Raw genomic sequence first — 14097 nt, 5'->3', positions numbered from 1 at the left:
GTGGATCTCTATCATAAGTAAAAGATAAAATAAGAAGATGAGAGATCTACTTTACTTACTCCGTATTCTAGTTATCAATTTTAGGCCAATGATTTTAATTAGTGAATAAATCTAAATTAGTTGTCCATAAAATTAATGATTAACTTAAAAGAAAAATATGGAATTAGAGTGATGCTATGAGGAGTATGTAGGGAAAGAAAAAGAGAGTAATGTGATGAGTAAGTGAAAAAGAAAAGAAGCAAAGATAAGAAGAGAGAGATTGATTATGATGAGATGGGTTTGGAAGAAGAGTGAATAATAATAGTAATCAATTTAGTGTGTTGGGGCATGGAAAGTGGTGGTGGTGGTGGTTTGTTGAATCAACTCATATCTCTCCTTCAACATTCTCTACATTCTTACAACAACAACTTCAACAACTCACAACAACAACAACAACAACAACACCAATTTCTTTCTTCTTCTTCTTCTTCTTTCATTCTTCATAATCATCATACTCTCATCCTTCCACCTCTTCCTACCAGGTAGATCTATTTCTCAATTTCATTATTCTTCAATTAATCCAACCATACCCTAATTACTCCAATTAGGGTACTGGGTAGGCATGTTGTAAATCATCTATAACTATATACTGAAGTGGTTAAGGAGTGCAGGGCTATTCCAATTTTGCATCTTTTAGTTTACATCCAATTTCACTTGGTAATTGGTATAACCATTCCTGAACCCTGATCCTGTAGTCTAAGGATGAAGTCTCATAATTTTCCTATTGTTTGCATAACTTATGTATATTGGTTATACTTACACAGTTACACTTGTCGTTAGGATGTGAAGCATATGAATATCTTATGTTTGTCCTTTTCTCAGATGGACCTCCCTTGATATTGAAGAGAGCTCCGTAAATGATTGCTGTAGCCTTGTAATGCCAGCTGGAAAGTCTGGTAGTTTCAGGATGGTGGAGCCTATAAAGCCTCCTCCTACCAAGAAATGTCGTAGAGATCGGAGCAGGGGCAAATCAACTGGAAGGTCCTGTGCAACTGAAGTTCTAGAACAACAAATTTGGAAAGCTTTTCCCCAAGATTTGTTTGAGGCTGTGATTGCACGACTTCCCGTTGCCACATTTTTCCGCTTCCGCTCTGTATGCCGGCAATGGAACTCTTTGCTGACTTCTCAAAGTTTTTCTCAGCTTTGTGCTCAAGTACCGCAACAACATCCCTGGTTTTACACCATAACTCATGAAAATGTGAATTCAGGAGCCATGTATGACCCTTCTTTGAAAAAATGGCATCATCCCACTATTTCAACACTACCCTCAAAATTGATCATTTTACCAGTGGCTTCTGCTGGGGGTCTGGTTTGCTTTCTCGACATTGGTCATCGAAACTTCTATGTTTGCAACCCACTGACTCAATCCTTCAAGGAGTTGCCAGCTCGGTCAGTTAAAGTCTGGTCTCGTGTTGCTGTAGGGATGACCATAAACGGAAAGCCAACTGGTTCAGGCTACAAGATTCTGTGGGTGGGTTGTGATGGTGAGTATGAAGTTTACGACTCACTGAGAAATTCTTGGAGTCGTCCAGGAAGCTTGCCTGCAGGTATGAAGCTTCCTTTATCACTCAACTTTAGGTCACAAGCTGTCTCTATTGATAGCACACTTTACTTCATGCGTTCGGATCCAGAAGGGATTGTTTCTTACGATATGGCAACTGGGGTTTGGAAACAGTACATAATCCCAGTGCCATTGTATCTGACTGACCACACCCTGGCTGAGTGTGACGGCCAGATCATGCTCGTGGGTTTGCTCACGAAGAATGCGGCCACATGCGTATGCATATGGGAGCTGCAAAGAATGACACTATTGTGGAAGGAGGTTGACAGAATGCCAAACATATGGTGCTTGGACTTTTATGGAAAGCACGTTCGAATGACTTGCCTTGGAAACAAAGGCTTGCTCATGTTGTCCTTGAGATCAAAACAAATGAACCGATTGGTTACTTACAACATAGCAAGTAAGGAATGGCTGAGGGTTCCTGGGTGCATGGTGCCATGTGGGAGAAAACGGCAATGGATAGCGTGTGGTACTGCATTTCATCCATGCCTAACTGCAACAGCTTGATGATTTAGCTTGCATTTCATCCATGCCTGATACAATGGCTTGATGATTTAGCTTGTATCTGTTGCAGCAACAGATTTTGGTGCTGATGTATGTAATCCTAATGCTTATTGCTGGTTTTGAAAAAAATAGATTAAAAATATGGATTTGTAGTGATTCATGTTTCTTCATGCTCTCAAGCATGTAAACATTACTTTGGTTTTATGTTCTAAATGCTTCATCTTTGAACAGCGGTAATAGGTGATATAAAAGCTCCAGTTTCTTTCTATATTCAATGAGTGAATGGTTTTCTTCTTGTGTTTGTGTGTGGTGTTTGGGATAGAGGACTCTATCCTCCACGCTTTTTAGCATGGGATTTTGAGTCTCGTGTCTCTTCCATTTCACCACCAAGGCATCTTGAAAGTGAATTGTATTTCATGAATATTATATCTTGCTAATATATATATAAGGAATTGTTATTTTTAGGGGATGGCAGAAATTACTTTTCATTTCTTGTTCTTTCAATGTAATGACTTCAAGGTTTAGTTGTTAGTACTCCTTAGGGCCATTCTTTAAGCAAGAAGGTCAAAACTTTGGGTTTAATTCCAACAATTTGGTTACCAAATTGTCACATAAATAAAGGTTATATAGAGAGGGATAAGCATAAAGATCCCAACACAGGTTACCAAGTTTCACTGTTTTGGGTTATTATGTTTATCCTTTTCTTCAACATGATCTTCTGTTATACATTTCAACATAGTTGTAAGACACTCCTAACTATATCATATAGCTTTTTATATTTACATTTGCATTTTTATAAATTTTAGCATTTTATGTTTTTAATAACCTGTACTAACTTTTATCACATTATTATTTTTTTAATTTAAGGATTGTGTTAATTTTATATTGATTTATATTCTGCATCATAGTCATGTCCTAGAATTTTAAAATCTGTCTACATATCCGTGCTTCCTTGGTTGAAACTTGAAAGTCACTGAAACCAAATTTGCGCTGTCATTGAAAGTTATGATTCGACCCCTCATGTGTTTGTTATGGGCATGATTATGTTTTTAGATTATGATGATACAAGCCTTTAATTTCCTCAAAACATGAACAGCCAATCTGTTTATTTGCAATGCACCTTGATGTATTTCATTCCAATTTAAGTAACACTTTTGATAACAAATATTATAATCATAGCTCAAGTTATTTATACCAAACATATATAATATGCTTTTAATTCTTCTACTAGTTCTAACCTTTTAACTCCATCCATGACTTGAGTGAATGAGTGAGAACATAAAACAGACAAAAGTGATGCATTTTAGGACCAATTCACCATGTTCTCATAGGAAAATAAATGTGCACCCTACTACTATCATAAATAGGGCTTCCATATTATAGAGTCTAAACAAATAAAGGAAGAAAACAAATTGGATTTCTGAGCAAAATCTTTGAGGGAAATGGGAAGGATAATGCTGCCTCAAATCGGGAATGTACTCGGGTGATAAAAAATGTATACAAGTGAGGTAATATTCTTATATGCTTGATTATCATAGTAACTTCAACTAATAATATGTTCTTACTTCTCAAATTGTCTAAAAGAAAAAATGGCATACCACTTCTTTAGTAAGTCAAGTGCAGTATCATCATAAATATTTTTATAAGAATAAATATTTGTTTTTTGGGAAGAAACTAACACATATTAAAGAACTAATACAAAATTTGTATGCATCAGTAGTTGAAACGTCAAGATTTCATGATAATAAAAGAAGACCATTAATTATTAATACAATTAATATACTTGACTAATATGGGTGTATACAAATTCTAAACATGCTAAACATTTTTATTAAAGTTTTCCGATACCAGAATTTCAAATCAAATCATGGTATATCAATAATAAGAACAATGCACTTAAAAGGAGTCAAACTCCAAATCCAAATATACTTTAGTCAATATCACATTTTCATTATTCCTTTACCTTATATGAAATAATGAAAATGTTCTTCAAATATGTGATTCGGTTCGAACGATTCCAAAATCTATAGAACTGCAAACCAAACATATCTTCAACAATTTCTTTAGAATAGAACGGAACTGAACAGCGAAAACGAACCACACTTTTTGGTTCAATCCAACAGGTTTTCGCGGTTTAATCTGAAAATCTACTACACCCCTAAAGTATACAGTCACATATATGATGACACTACATTTGTAGAAGAAAGTTAAAATTTTAGTCTTGTTGTCCATTCTGTAAGCTTAAATTTGGTACATCCAATTGAGGCATCTTTGGAATGAGAGAAGGAGATTCAGATTGGTGTTCTTTGTTATCACCTTCATGGCCATTAATCTCAGGAACTTTAATCATACCCTTCAGCATAGTTTTGAAGGATCTAAATGGATGATTCATTCCATCTTTCACTTTCAACAAAATAGTAGCTTCTGATAGTTGCCAACCTATAGTGATTACAATCATCACTGAAAGAAGACATTGTGTTACAAAATTCTGTCTCTTTATCTTCTTTAGCTCTTTCATTACCTCATCAATTTCACTTCTACTGCATTTTCTGTTTGTATCTGAAGGAGTTGAAGCTTTGGATTGCTTAAGTACTTGTTCATTTCTCTTCGACAATTCGAACTCCTAATTGATTGAACAAATCAGCATAACATGGTTTTCCATGGTCAAGTATGTAGTATGTTTAACCAATCTCAACCATTTAAACTATTCGCTTATTCGTTAATATTATAACTAAGGGTATCCTCTCACTGTATGAATAAAGAACTAATCTCTTTCGGGGTGCGTGATTGACTCTCCGAATAAATATTGAACTTTAAGATTAGGAATGATTGGCAAACTATACAACAATAAACACTACTAGCTTTTGAGCCTCCATCTTTCAAGTTTCATCATTGCATATGGTGTTTATGGTATAGTTCACATAGAAACCGAATTCGCCGATTATGGATATACTCATGGGAGAATAGGAAATGGAGATAAGTATTCTCTTAAAAGAAGGTACTTAACAGCTTACAATACTATTGCATCTCAGACACATGTATAAGATAATGAAGAAATAATTCAATGAAGAGAAAGATGTTATTGCTGCCATATAAAGTGTCATCAATTCAATCACTCAATCATATAAAGTGTCATCAAAATCAAACTACTTCTTCTTTGTAAGAGCTCTAATTTAGAGACTATATTGATAACATTTTGTATGATTGAGGTAATGAATAAAAAGCTCCAGGAGCAAAGAGATCATGCTCTATCTTTGAAATATGACATAAAGAGTTATGGCTTGTTTGGTGGACATAATAGGATATTCATCATTTCATGTTTAGAGTTTGGTGAGCCAGCAGGACGGAGGACCGCCACGCCGAAGAACCGAGTTAGAAATGAGTACAATAGGATATAGGATAATACAGTTTTCCCCACGTACCCTCATATGTGAATGCCACTGCCTACATTTATGGTGAGTGAGACTCGAAGTCACTGTTAGAAAGTAAGTCTCATATCGCCTACCCCATTGTTTCAATAATGGTTTAAATACCTGTTGGGCTACTCCTCTCATTGCCAATTGGTTTTGAGATGAAACCTTAACATGGTATCAGAACTAGAGGTCAACTTTTTTCTGGTTGTCATGGGCCAAAATATGTTATTTAGTTATGAGTCAGAGGTAATCCTTCTGTCGACCACTTAAGACTCCCTTATGCTCTCTATATTATCATGTTGTAACCCTATTATGAAGCCCCTAACCCCAAGATTAATACTAATATTATATGAAAAGTGAACAACAATAACATGATTATAGAGGGTGTGTATACCTGGGAAAGAGAAAGTTGATATTGAGCTTCATCATCGTTATCTAGAATAAGCTTCTCAATTGCCATGTCCATTATCTCAACCTTCCCATTATCCTCCATTTCCAAAACCACAGACACCGACACAAACACAAACAAATGTTTGTTTATTAATGTAGGACCTTCTTAAATCACTCACCGCCAAAACAACACAAAGGTTATAATTGTACTAACTAAAGATACGTGTTGTTATATTCTTTCTACCTAAACCACTTATTCAACATCATCTCCCACTCTAACACCTAACACGTGCGTTCCTGGGGACAAAGTGAGTGATGTCTCATTGACAAATCCTAATGTTACTTTTTTTTATTTTTAAAAAATTTCTTTTATTCATCTGACAATAATACCTTATTGACTCAGGGTAAGAAATGCAACATCCTTTAAAACAAGTGTTAGTGTTTTTCCTCTACCATTCTTCTATAAACTTAAAATTATTTTTTATTAACTAAGCCCGAACTTATCTCATAATATGGTAAGTCAGTTGTTAAGTATATCATAATAAAAATAAGAGTTAGGAACTATTTGGAAGATGTTTGGGACTTTCATAAAAAAAATGCATTCCTAATGATAAGAGTTTTAAGGTTTTCCATCTTCTCCAAGGCTTTTCCATCCCAATCTACAACCCCTTCTTCAAAATAAGGGAAGTTCAGAATCATAATCTGAATTTTCCTGCTTCCCTTTTAGCCCAAAAAGTACAAGACAAGTAGAACTTCATTACACATATATAGGGACAAAAGATTGAAAACACATGAATAAATGACTTGTTATGAACATAAAATAGTAACTTCTTACCTTATTTTCTTCTAAAACATGAATTATATCTTGATGCAGCCACAATCTATTTCGTTCCCCGGCATCTTGAGGAGATTCCTGTTTAACAATTTCTTTACCCATATCCTCTATCAAGTCGTGTAACTTCACTGTTTTTGGAAAAGGTTCAATCTTTATGAGACATTTGTCAACTAGAACTCTGATATGATACTTAACACTAACACCATAATGAGCACTAAGTATATCTTCTACCTCAAGCAATTCATACCCTTTGAAGAAACAAGCAATGTCAAGAAAAATTTGCTGCTCTTTTTCCTCCAAAGCATCAAAACTTATCTTAAGTATCTTTTGTATCTCTTTCGGAGGAATAACTTCAAACTCATCTATTGCAGATTTCCATTCTTCTATGCTTTTTCCACACAAAGTAGAACCTATTAGTTCCAAAGCCAATGGAAGACAAGATGCATAAAGTACTGAACGCTTCAAAATTTCTTCATAACCTTTACCAACTTTGTTAGTTTTAAAAGCTTTCCAACATAGCAATTCAAGAGCTTCATTCTCAGTTAACACATCTAACTCATATCTTGTTTCAACACCATGACTTACAAGTAATTGTCTATCTCGAGTCGTAACGACGATTCTGCTGCCATCGCCAAACCAATCAGGGTGTCCAACAAGTGCATGCAACTGGTCCTGTTTGTCAACATCATCAAGAATCAAAAGAACTTTCTTTCTGTGAAGCATATGTTTTATTATTGGAACTCCTTCATTAACACCTCCTAATATTATATCTTTCTCTCCAACAATTTTACCTATAACTGTCTTTTGGAGAAAACATAAACCTTCAAATTTGTCAGCAATGGAATTGTAAAGTGCAGATGCAAGAGTTGTTTTCCCTGTTCCTCCAAGACCATAGATTCATCTGCAACATGTAATGGAGCACGATTGATCTTGCTAGAGACCACTTCAACAATCTTCTCAATAAACTCATATTCACATTTTTCCATGCCCAATAAGATAAGCATCAGTTAAGTCATCTTAAATGTGTCACTCATATTCATATCTCATAAGTATATTAGGCTAAAGTGTTATTTTACTCTCTCAATTTCATCTCTTACCTAATGAGCACCAGCCACGTCACCACCATCATTCATTTTCTATTTTATGAATTAAATAAAATATAAATGTAAAACATGCAGTAACACACTTTCTGAAACTGAAGATGTGTTCTCAATCTATATATCAGGAAGGCTAAAAGAACCTCTATATTCTATTATGAACATGCATTTACATATAAGGATAGAGAATATGGAGTTATTGGATACATGACGAATGAATGGTATAAAGTTCATGCACTATATGCTCAATGATAAATTAAGGTGTTCTTCCGCTCTATATATATCTATATTCTTTTTCATAATTTGACATGAAAGATCTTGACTATATATAATGATAGGGTTCACCAAAATGATATTCTTGAGCAATTATATTATTTGAGCTCATTTGATATTATTTAAATTGTGTTAGTTCTTGGTGAAAAATATCATTACTTCAAATTTCAATTCATTTTCTTCTAAGAGTTCTTCTATTTGTTCTTTTAATTCTCTTAACACAACCTTGCTAATTTCATGTATTATATTGTGAAGAAATCTTCTATCTCTTAAAAAATTTTCATTGAATATCTCATGTCAATAAATTTGGTCATGGAGAACTTGAAGTTGCAGATTTCTAATAAAGACTTTGGAGTCTTCTATCATCTTTGTCAAAGTTGAAAATATCAACATCTACTCTCCAACTTGAGGGATATTGAAGTATATTTTAGTATTTTAGATTAATATTGTATTGGGTTAATAATTAGTTTAAAAATCACTTACCAATTGCATAACAAATAATCATTATAAATTTAATTTCCATATTAAAACAGGTGTGTAATATATTAGTTAAGAATTAAGTTTCATATATGATAGGTTGATAGTTTCTTTCTAATTTCATTCAATATCATAAAATTCTTTTATTGATCTTTTATTTCTAATATTCTCTGTTTTTCATAGAGTATGCATAAATAATCACGATGTTTGGTCTAGTAGTATAAGGCCCCATGAGATTCGCAAGGTTGATGGTTTAATTCTTTTGAGCGACACTTGTGGGGGCAACCACAAACTCCAAAAAGAATTAGTTCCTTACAAAAAAGGTGAAAAAAATACTATTGGTAGTACCAAAAAATAAGACTATACTCAAATAAGCCATTTCTAATATAGAGAGATTCAGCAAAAATAACTACAACATAAATCACATGAACAAATAAATAATTTCAGCTGCTATAGGCATGCAATGCAACCATCTGATTCCAAATAATCCTTTCTTAATTTTCCACAATCTCTGGTGTCATGAGTTAAATCATATTTTCCTCCTCTTTCTATAATATTTGCCATGTTTAAAAACTAAACAAAAGGAAATTTCAAAAGTCTAAGATATAAAAAGTTAATTTACAAAAAAGGTGAACAAAAATAATTGAAAACTGAAGAAAAAAAAGCAGGGTACAAACCCTCAATAACCTTAATAACTTAACGTGGCTCTATTTCTAATGAACAGAGAAGCAATAATATTCACAAAGTTCACTAACCTAAAATAAATAAATAAAGGCACTTATTCATGATTCCTGCATATATAATAAGAGGAAAATCTCTGTTATCTTCAATTTCATCATTTTTCTCTTCACAAAAGCTTCCAAGCTGCAACAACATATGTTTAAAATTATGCAATCAGGCTCATGATGTACAAATAATATTAGGAAATTGAAAATTAAAACACACAATGAGTGATACAATAAAAAAATAATATCAGGGCCAGTTATTAAGTGTTTAAAAATGTTAATTTCATTAAAAATAGTTACAAAGGAGAAACTTTAAGAATGATTCATTAGTTATTGGTCGATATGATTTATGATAAAAAAAATATCTTAGCTTAATTTTTTAGGTATTTTTTTAACATTTTTAGGTACTCACATCTTAGCTTAATTTGTTCATGATTAAAAATAATGAACATGCCAAAAACAACATGGGTACCATAACTTCCGCTAATTTCAAATCAAGCCCTATATACTATAATAGACACTGTTTAACAATTGTACCACAATGTGAAATCCTTTGTTCTTTTTTATGTTCATTAGAAGCATATCAAACTTGAGGTTGCACCCATTATGAGCATCATGAAATATTGGATAGGATATTAAGGACTACCAACAAAACCAAGTTGAAATGCTTCTCTTTGAGCTTTGTTAGAATTTTGAAATCATGTTCTTCAATTATCAAAATTACTTACAAGACAAAAATAAAACAGCTGGGCACACATTGATAAATCTTAAATGAAATAAGCTAAAAAATGCTCACATAAAGCTTTAAGCTATTCTCATAAAATCAAAGGAACATTGTATTATCCACACCCCACCCAATAGAATTGAAATCATTTTCCTTCATCATCAAACTTAGATACAATTTGGTAAGATAAAACCAAACACAACATCATGTCATGTTCTATTTGGTTTAGAATCATGTCATGTTTTTAAGTGTTTTAATCTTTCTACCATATTATATTTTATTAAATATTACACTAAACACATGTGTTACAAAATTCTACCTTAGAAGACAAAATCATCCAACAAAAAAAGAAGAAAACCTCATAATAATTCATTGGGAACAAAAATAATACCCTTTGCAAAAACATAGCAAAAAACACACAAAAGGGTCTTCATATTAAAAAAATTGAATATTTTTTATTTAATTTCTCTTACCAGGTATATTCTTACGTGGCGGTGTTGGTGGCGTAGTAACATAACAAAGAATAGAGCGTCCCAAAACAGAAATAGTAGAAACGATTCCAGCAACATAAAAAACCATAGCTATTCCAATTACCCACGGCATCAACATGAACCCAATCAAAAACGTAACCGATCCACAAAGCATCAAAGCCAAAGAGATTCCTAGAAGCAGAGAAGCAAACCCCGCCGGTGTTATCTGAGTGTTATTTAACCGTGACGAAGGAACCACCACCACCGTCGGCGGTGAAGGGTGGTCGGAGAAAGTTAACGGCGTTGGTGGGTAACGGAGGAGGTTGAGAACCAACGTTGATAATTCGTACAAAGCATGAGATGTTTGATCTTCTTGTTGTTGAGGTTGTCTTCTCATCATGTTTTTTTTTAATGAAAAAAAAAAGAAAATGAAGAAAAAGTTGTGGTCCAAATTATGAGTAAATAATAAAAAGAGATGTTTGAATGAAGAGAATAGAGAAGAAGGAGGCAAATGGATAAAGTTTGAAAATTTTGAGATGGGTTATAAGAATTTGTTTGTATGTAAGAAAATGATGAGGAATCATTCTTAGATATAAACTTATAAAGAAACAAAAACTATTCTTATATAATGATATAGGTCAATAAATGAAAATAAAAAGTTTAAATTTTAAAATGTAAATCATCCTTCATTGTTAAGAATCTAATAAACTCCTCAAATCCAAGTTACAAAAGAAATTTCAAATTTCTTATTAATTTTTTGAAATCCAATTAATTAATAATTTTCCAATATCAAATATGATTGTATAAAAGAAGAGTTAGGCTAATAAGATGTGACTTTGCTTTCCCTATTTCTAGTACATGGATGAATGATTGAAACAATTTGCTTTCTTTCAATTGTCTTCACATTATTTTTTATTTATTTCTATAATCTAAAGATTAGGTGATTGGTTATATGAATTATAATAAACTTTTTTCTCATTATGTTAGCAAGCACATCATTCTTCTATGAGTATTAAAAGAAATGAATGGATATTAAAAGAAATAAAAAAGGAAAAGTGATTTGGGTGGGAATGCCACGCAAGAAAGAGATGAGATGAGATTGGTACACGTAAGCTTAGCGCGTGTGATTCACGAATACATGGAATACGATAGAAGTGGCAATACAATGTGGGGTATGGTGACGTGGAACTTATCTTCTTCCAATTTTAATTTTTAATTTGCAATTCCCAATATATATATATATAAAGATTTAATATGTATATATTGATAATATAAGTATTTTTTACACTATCAACAAATTATTTATTATTAATTTACTAATTATTATTAACTATTAAATAAAGTAATACAAATAAATGGTAGATAATATATTGACAATGTAAATTTTTTTATAATATTAATGCATATATTTTAAACTTATAAAAAATACTATTGATATTAGGTCAATTGGTGTAGTCTCTTGCGGTGGATGCTCCCTAATCTAAATAGCACCTTCCTTCATCTATTATTTTAGTGAAGTACGTGTCATGATAACTATTCAAATAATCATAATTTCTTAAGACTTTTGATTCCTATAGTATTTGTGCATACACTATTTTCTTATTATTATATTATAAGTCACTTTATTTGATTATTATGATTGTGATTGGAAGTCCATGTCAACCCAATGTGTTTGCTTTCGTCCCATACAAAAAATACTTTATGTATTATCATTTTCAATGCAAATGAAACATGTACTATCATCCACCAAGTACTATTAAAAAGAGAAATAAGTGAAATTCTCTTTATGAATGGGTGGTTCATTTAGATAATATATGATGACTTCTTTTTTAGATAGGGAAAAAATGTATACAATCGATAATATAAGTTTTACATATTATCATTCTATTATATATTATTTATGTTTAATTATTATTGACTCTTCAAAAAAAATATAAATAAATACGTATGATATATTAATTATATACAAATTTTTCCACACTTTTAAATATAACTCTCTATTGGAATTTGGAAATGATACATGATAACTAGTATGACATTCATTTCATTATTATGAATGTAGGTGGGAGTTATTTAATTGGGCAACATGGACACGCCAATGGGCTAGCTATTGGGCCATACAAATAATCAAAAATTGAAAGAGATTAAAGGGATCTCTATGCTTCACAAACTCTTTATCATGATAACCAAAGATGGTTGTTTCAAGTTATGCATGCTTAATTTCCTTTAAGTTCTCGAGTTTAATTTTTGTGGATGAAAAAATACATGTTGGGAGAGTTAGCCCCACATACCTGTGAATGTTTTCAGTTCGAACACGGTTCTCTTCAATGCGAGGATACATGTGGAAAAAAAAATTCTCTATCATGGTAACCATCCTTGTATAGTTAAGGACACAATAATCTCTTGCATAATTCTTTCACTTTCACTATGATTTCCCTACATATATATTTACATGGATATTTTAATGACAATCTACAACCACAACAAATAAGCATCAATGTTTTCATATAGAGAGTAGATATCCAATTTGTCATATCCCACATCTTCAGCAATTTGAGTGCATTTATTTGACACCCTTCCAACTACAAAAACAGCAACATAAGTCACTATTATTATAAATCCATTACACTGTTTTGTGCAATCATATATGATTTGTCAAATTATATCTTACTCCAAAATATTTTGGTCATGCATGTAGAATTGTATATATAACAATGCAAAACAAATTGAAACCAAATATTTTCATGCATATTCTGAGGGTTTCATTCATTTTAGTAGAATCAAAATGTCTGATTTTCTAATCATATTTCATATGTTTTTTCTTTCTATTTATAAGATCTACCAACAAATATATAATACAAGTAGATATATAACTTACAACCATAAGTTGAGTGACAATTTTATTATAAGTAGGTTCAAATGTTTCATACCTTTTGTCCTGGTCTTTTTTCTTTGCCTAACATATCTTCTTAAGAATCAATAGCGGAAATAGGATATGAAATTTTATTCATTGAAAAAATATTGAATTAAGTGAATGAATTGTGTATTGAAAATGGATGAAAAATAAAGTAAGATTGAATCCTTTATATAAAAGGAATGAAAACTAATTATCCTAACCAAAACTAACTAACCAATCAGTTAATCAATTAATTATATTGTTAATCGATTAATACACATATAAAATCACGACAACTTTAACGTATCTCCCGTGTGATCATCGATTACATGACCTTTACTATTTACTCTTTGTAGTGTCAAAAAAGCTAACACTAACTCTTTATTCATATAGTGTTGAAGAAGCTCACACCTTCTTCTTTCTCTTCTTTCCATGGGTGGTTTCGTCTAATACTCTCTTACTCTCTATTCATTACAGGTTAGGATTGTCTGGCTGGAAAACAGACTTGAATGTCAGACTTTCTCCAACATTAATTAGTGTTTGCTAGGCCGATGCAAAGTGACATCAATGCTAAAATACTATTAGTGTTAGTTTGAGAGTTGTATTTTGGAGGGGAATGGATGTTTGAGAGTCATCTCACAACTAACTAACCTTTAGGCAAACTCTGATTAACATTCATGTCGAGTAGAGATG

At 32.1% G+C, this 14097-nt stretch overlaps 3 protein-coding genes and 1 pseudogene across 7 annotated transcripts; 1 reads left to right on the top strand and 3 right to left on the bottom strand.

Moving 5' to 3' along the window:
* Positions 214-2397, top strand: LOC109344121 (F-box only protein 6). Of its 2 annotated transcripts, XM_019582748.1 has the most exons (3): positions 214-521; positions 862-2117; positions 2194-2397. In XM_019582748.1, exons 1-2 carry the CDS (start codon positions 328-330, stop codon positions 2105-2107), a joined length of 1440 nt encoding a protein of 479 aa, XP_019438293.1. In that variant the 5' UTR covers positions 214-327; the 3' UTR covers positions 2108-2117; positions 2194-2397. The 2 variants fall into 2 exon arrangements, with proteins under 2 accessions (XP_019438293.1, XP_019438292.1); XM_019582747.1 differs by having other exon boundaries at positions 862-2397.
* On the bottom strand, positions 4232-6221 carry LOC109344127. 4 transcript variants are annotated; one of them, XM_019582757.1, is made up of 3 exons: positions 5912-6220; positions 4674-4727; positions 4233-4643 (listed from the first exon to the last, which is right to left on the bottom strand). In XM_019582757.1, the coding sequence occupies exons 1-3, from the start codon at positions 6008-6010 to the stop codon at positions 4320-4322; spliced, it is 477 nt and encodes a 158-aa protein (XP_019438302.1). In that variant the 5' UTR covers positions 6011-6220; the 3' UTR covers positions 4233-4319. The 4 variants fall into 4 exon arrangements, with proteins under 4 accessions (XP_019438301.1, XP_019438302.1, XP_019438298.1 ...); XM_019582754.1 differs by having other exon boundaries at positions 4240-4284; positions 4316-4727; XM_019582756.1 differs by having other exon boundaries at positions 4232-4709; positions 5912-6221.
* On the bottom strand, positions 6444-7756 carry LOC109344123 (annotated as a pseudogene).
* On the bottom strand, positions 9066-11039 carry LOC109344120. Its single transcript, XM_019582746.1, has 2 exons — positions 10512-11039; positions 9066-9453 (listed from the first exon to the last, which is right to left on the bottom strand). Exons 1-2 carry the CDS (start codon positions 10906-10908, stop codon positions 9437-9439), a joined length of 414 nt encoding a protein of 137 aa, XP_019438291.1. The 5' UTR covers positions 10909-11039; the 3' UTR covers positions 9066-9436.

Source organism: Lupinus angustifolius, chromosome LG03 (genome assembly GCF_001865875.1).
Source record: "Lupinus angustifolius cultivar Tanjil chromosome LG03, LupAngTanjil_v1.0, whole genome shotgun sequence".
Lineage (NCBI taxonomy): Eukaryota > Viridiplantae > Streptophyta > Magnoliopsida > Fabales > Fabaceae > Lupinus > Lupinus angustifolius.
The sequence above is the reverse complement of the archived record's forward strand: the minus strand, read 5'-3'. Positions and strand labels throughout refer to the sequence as shown.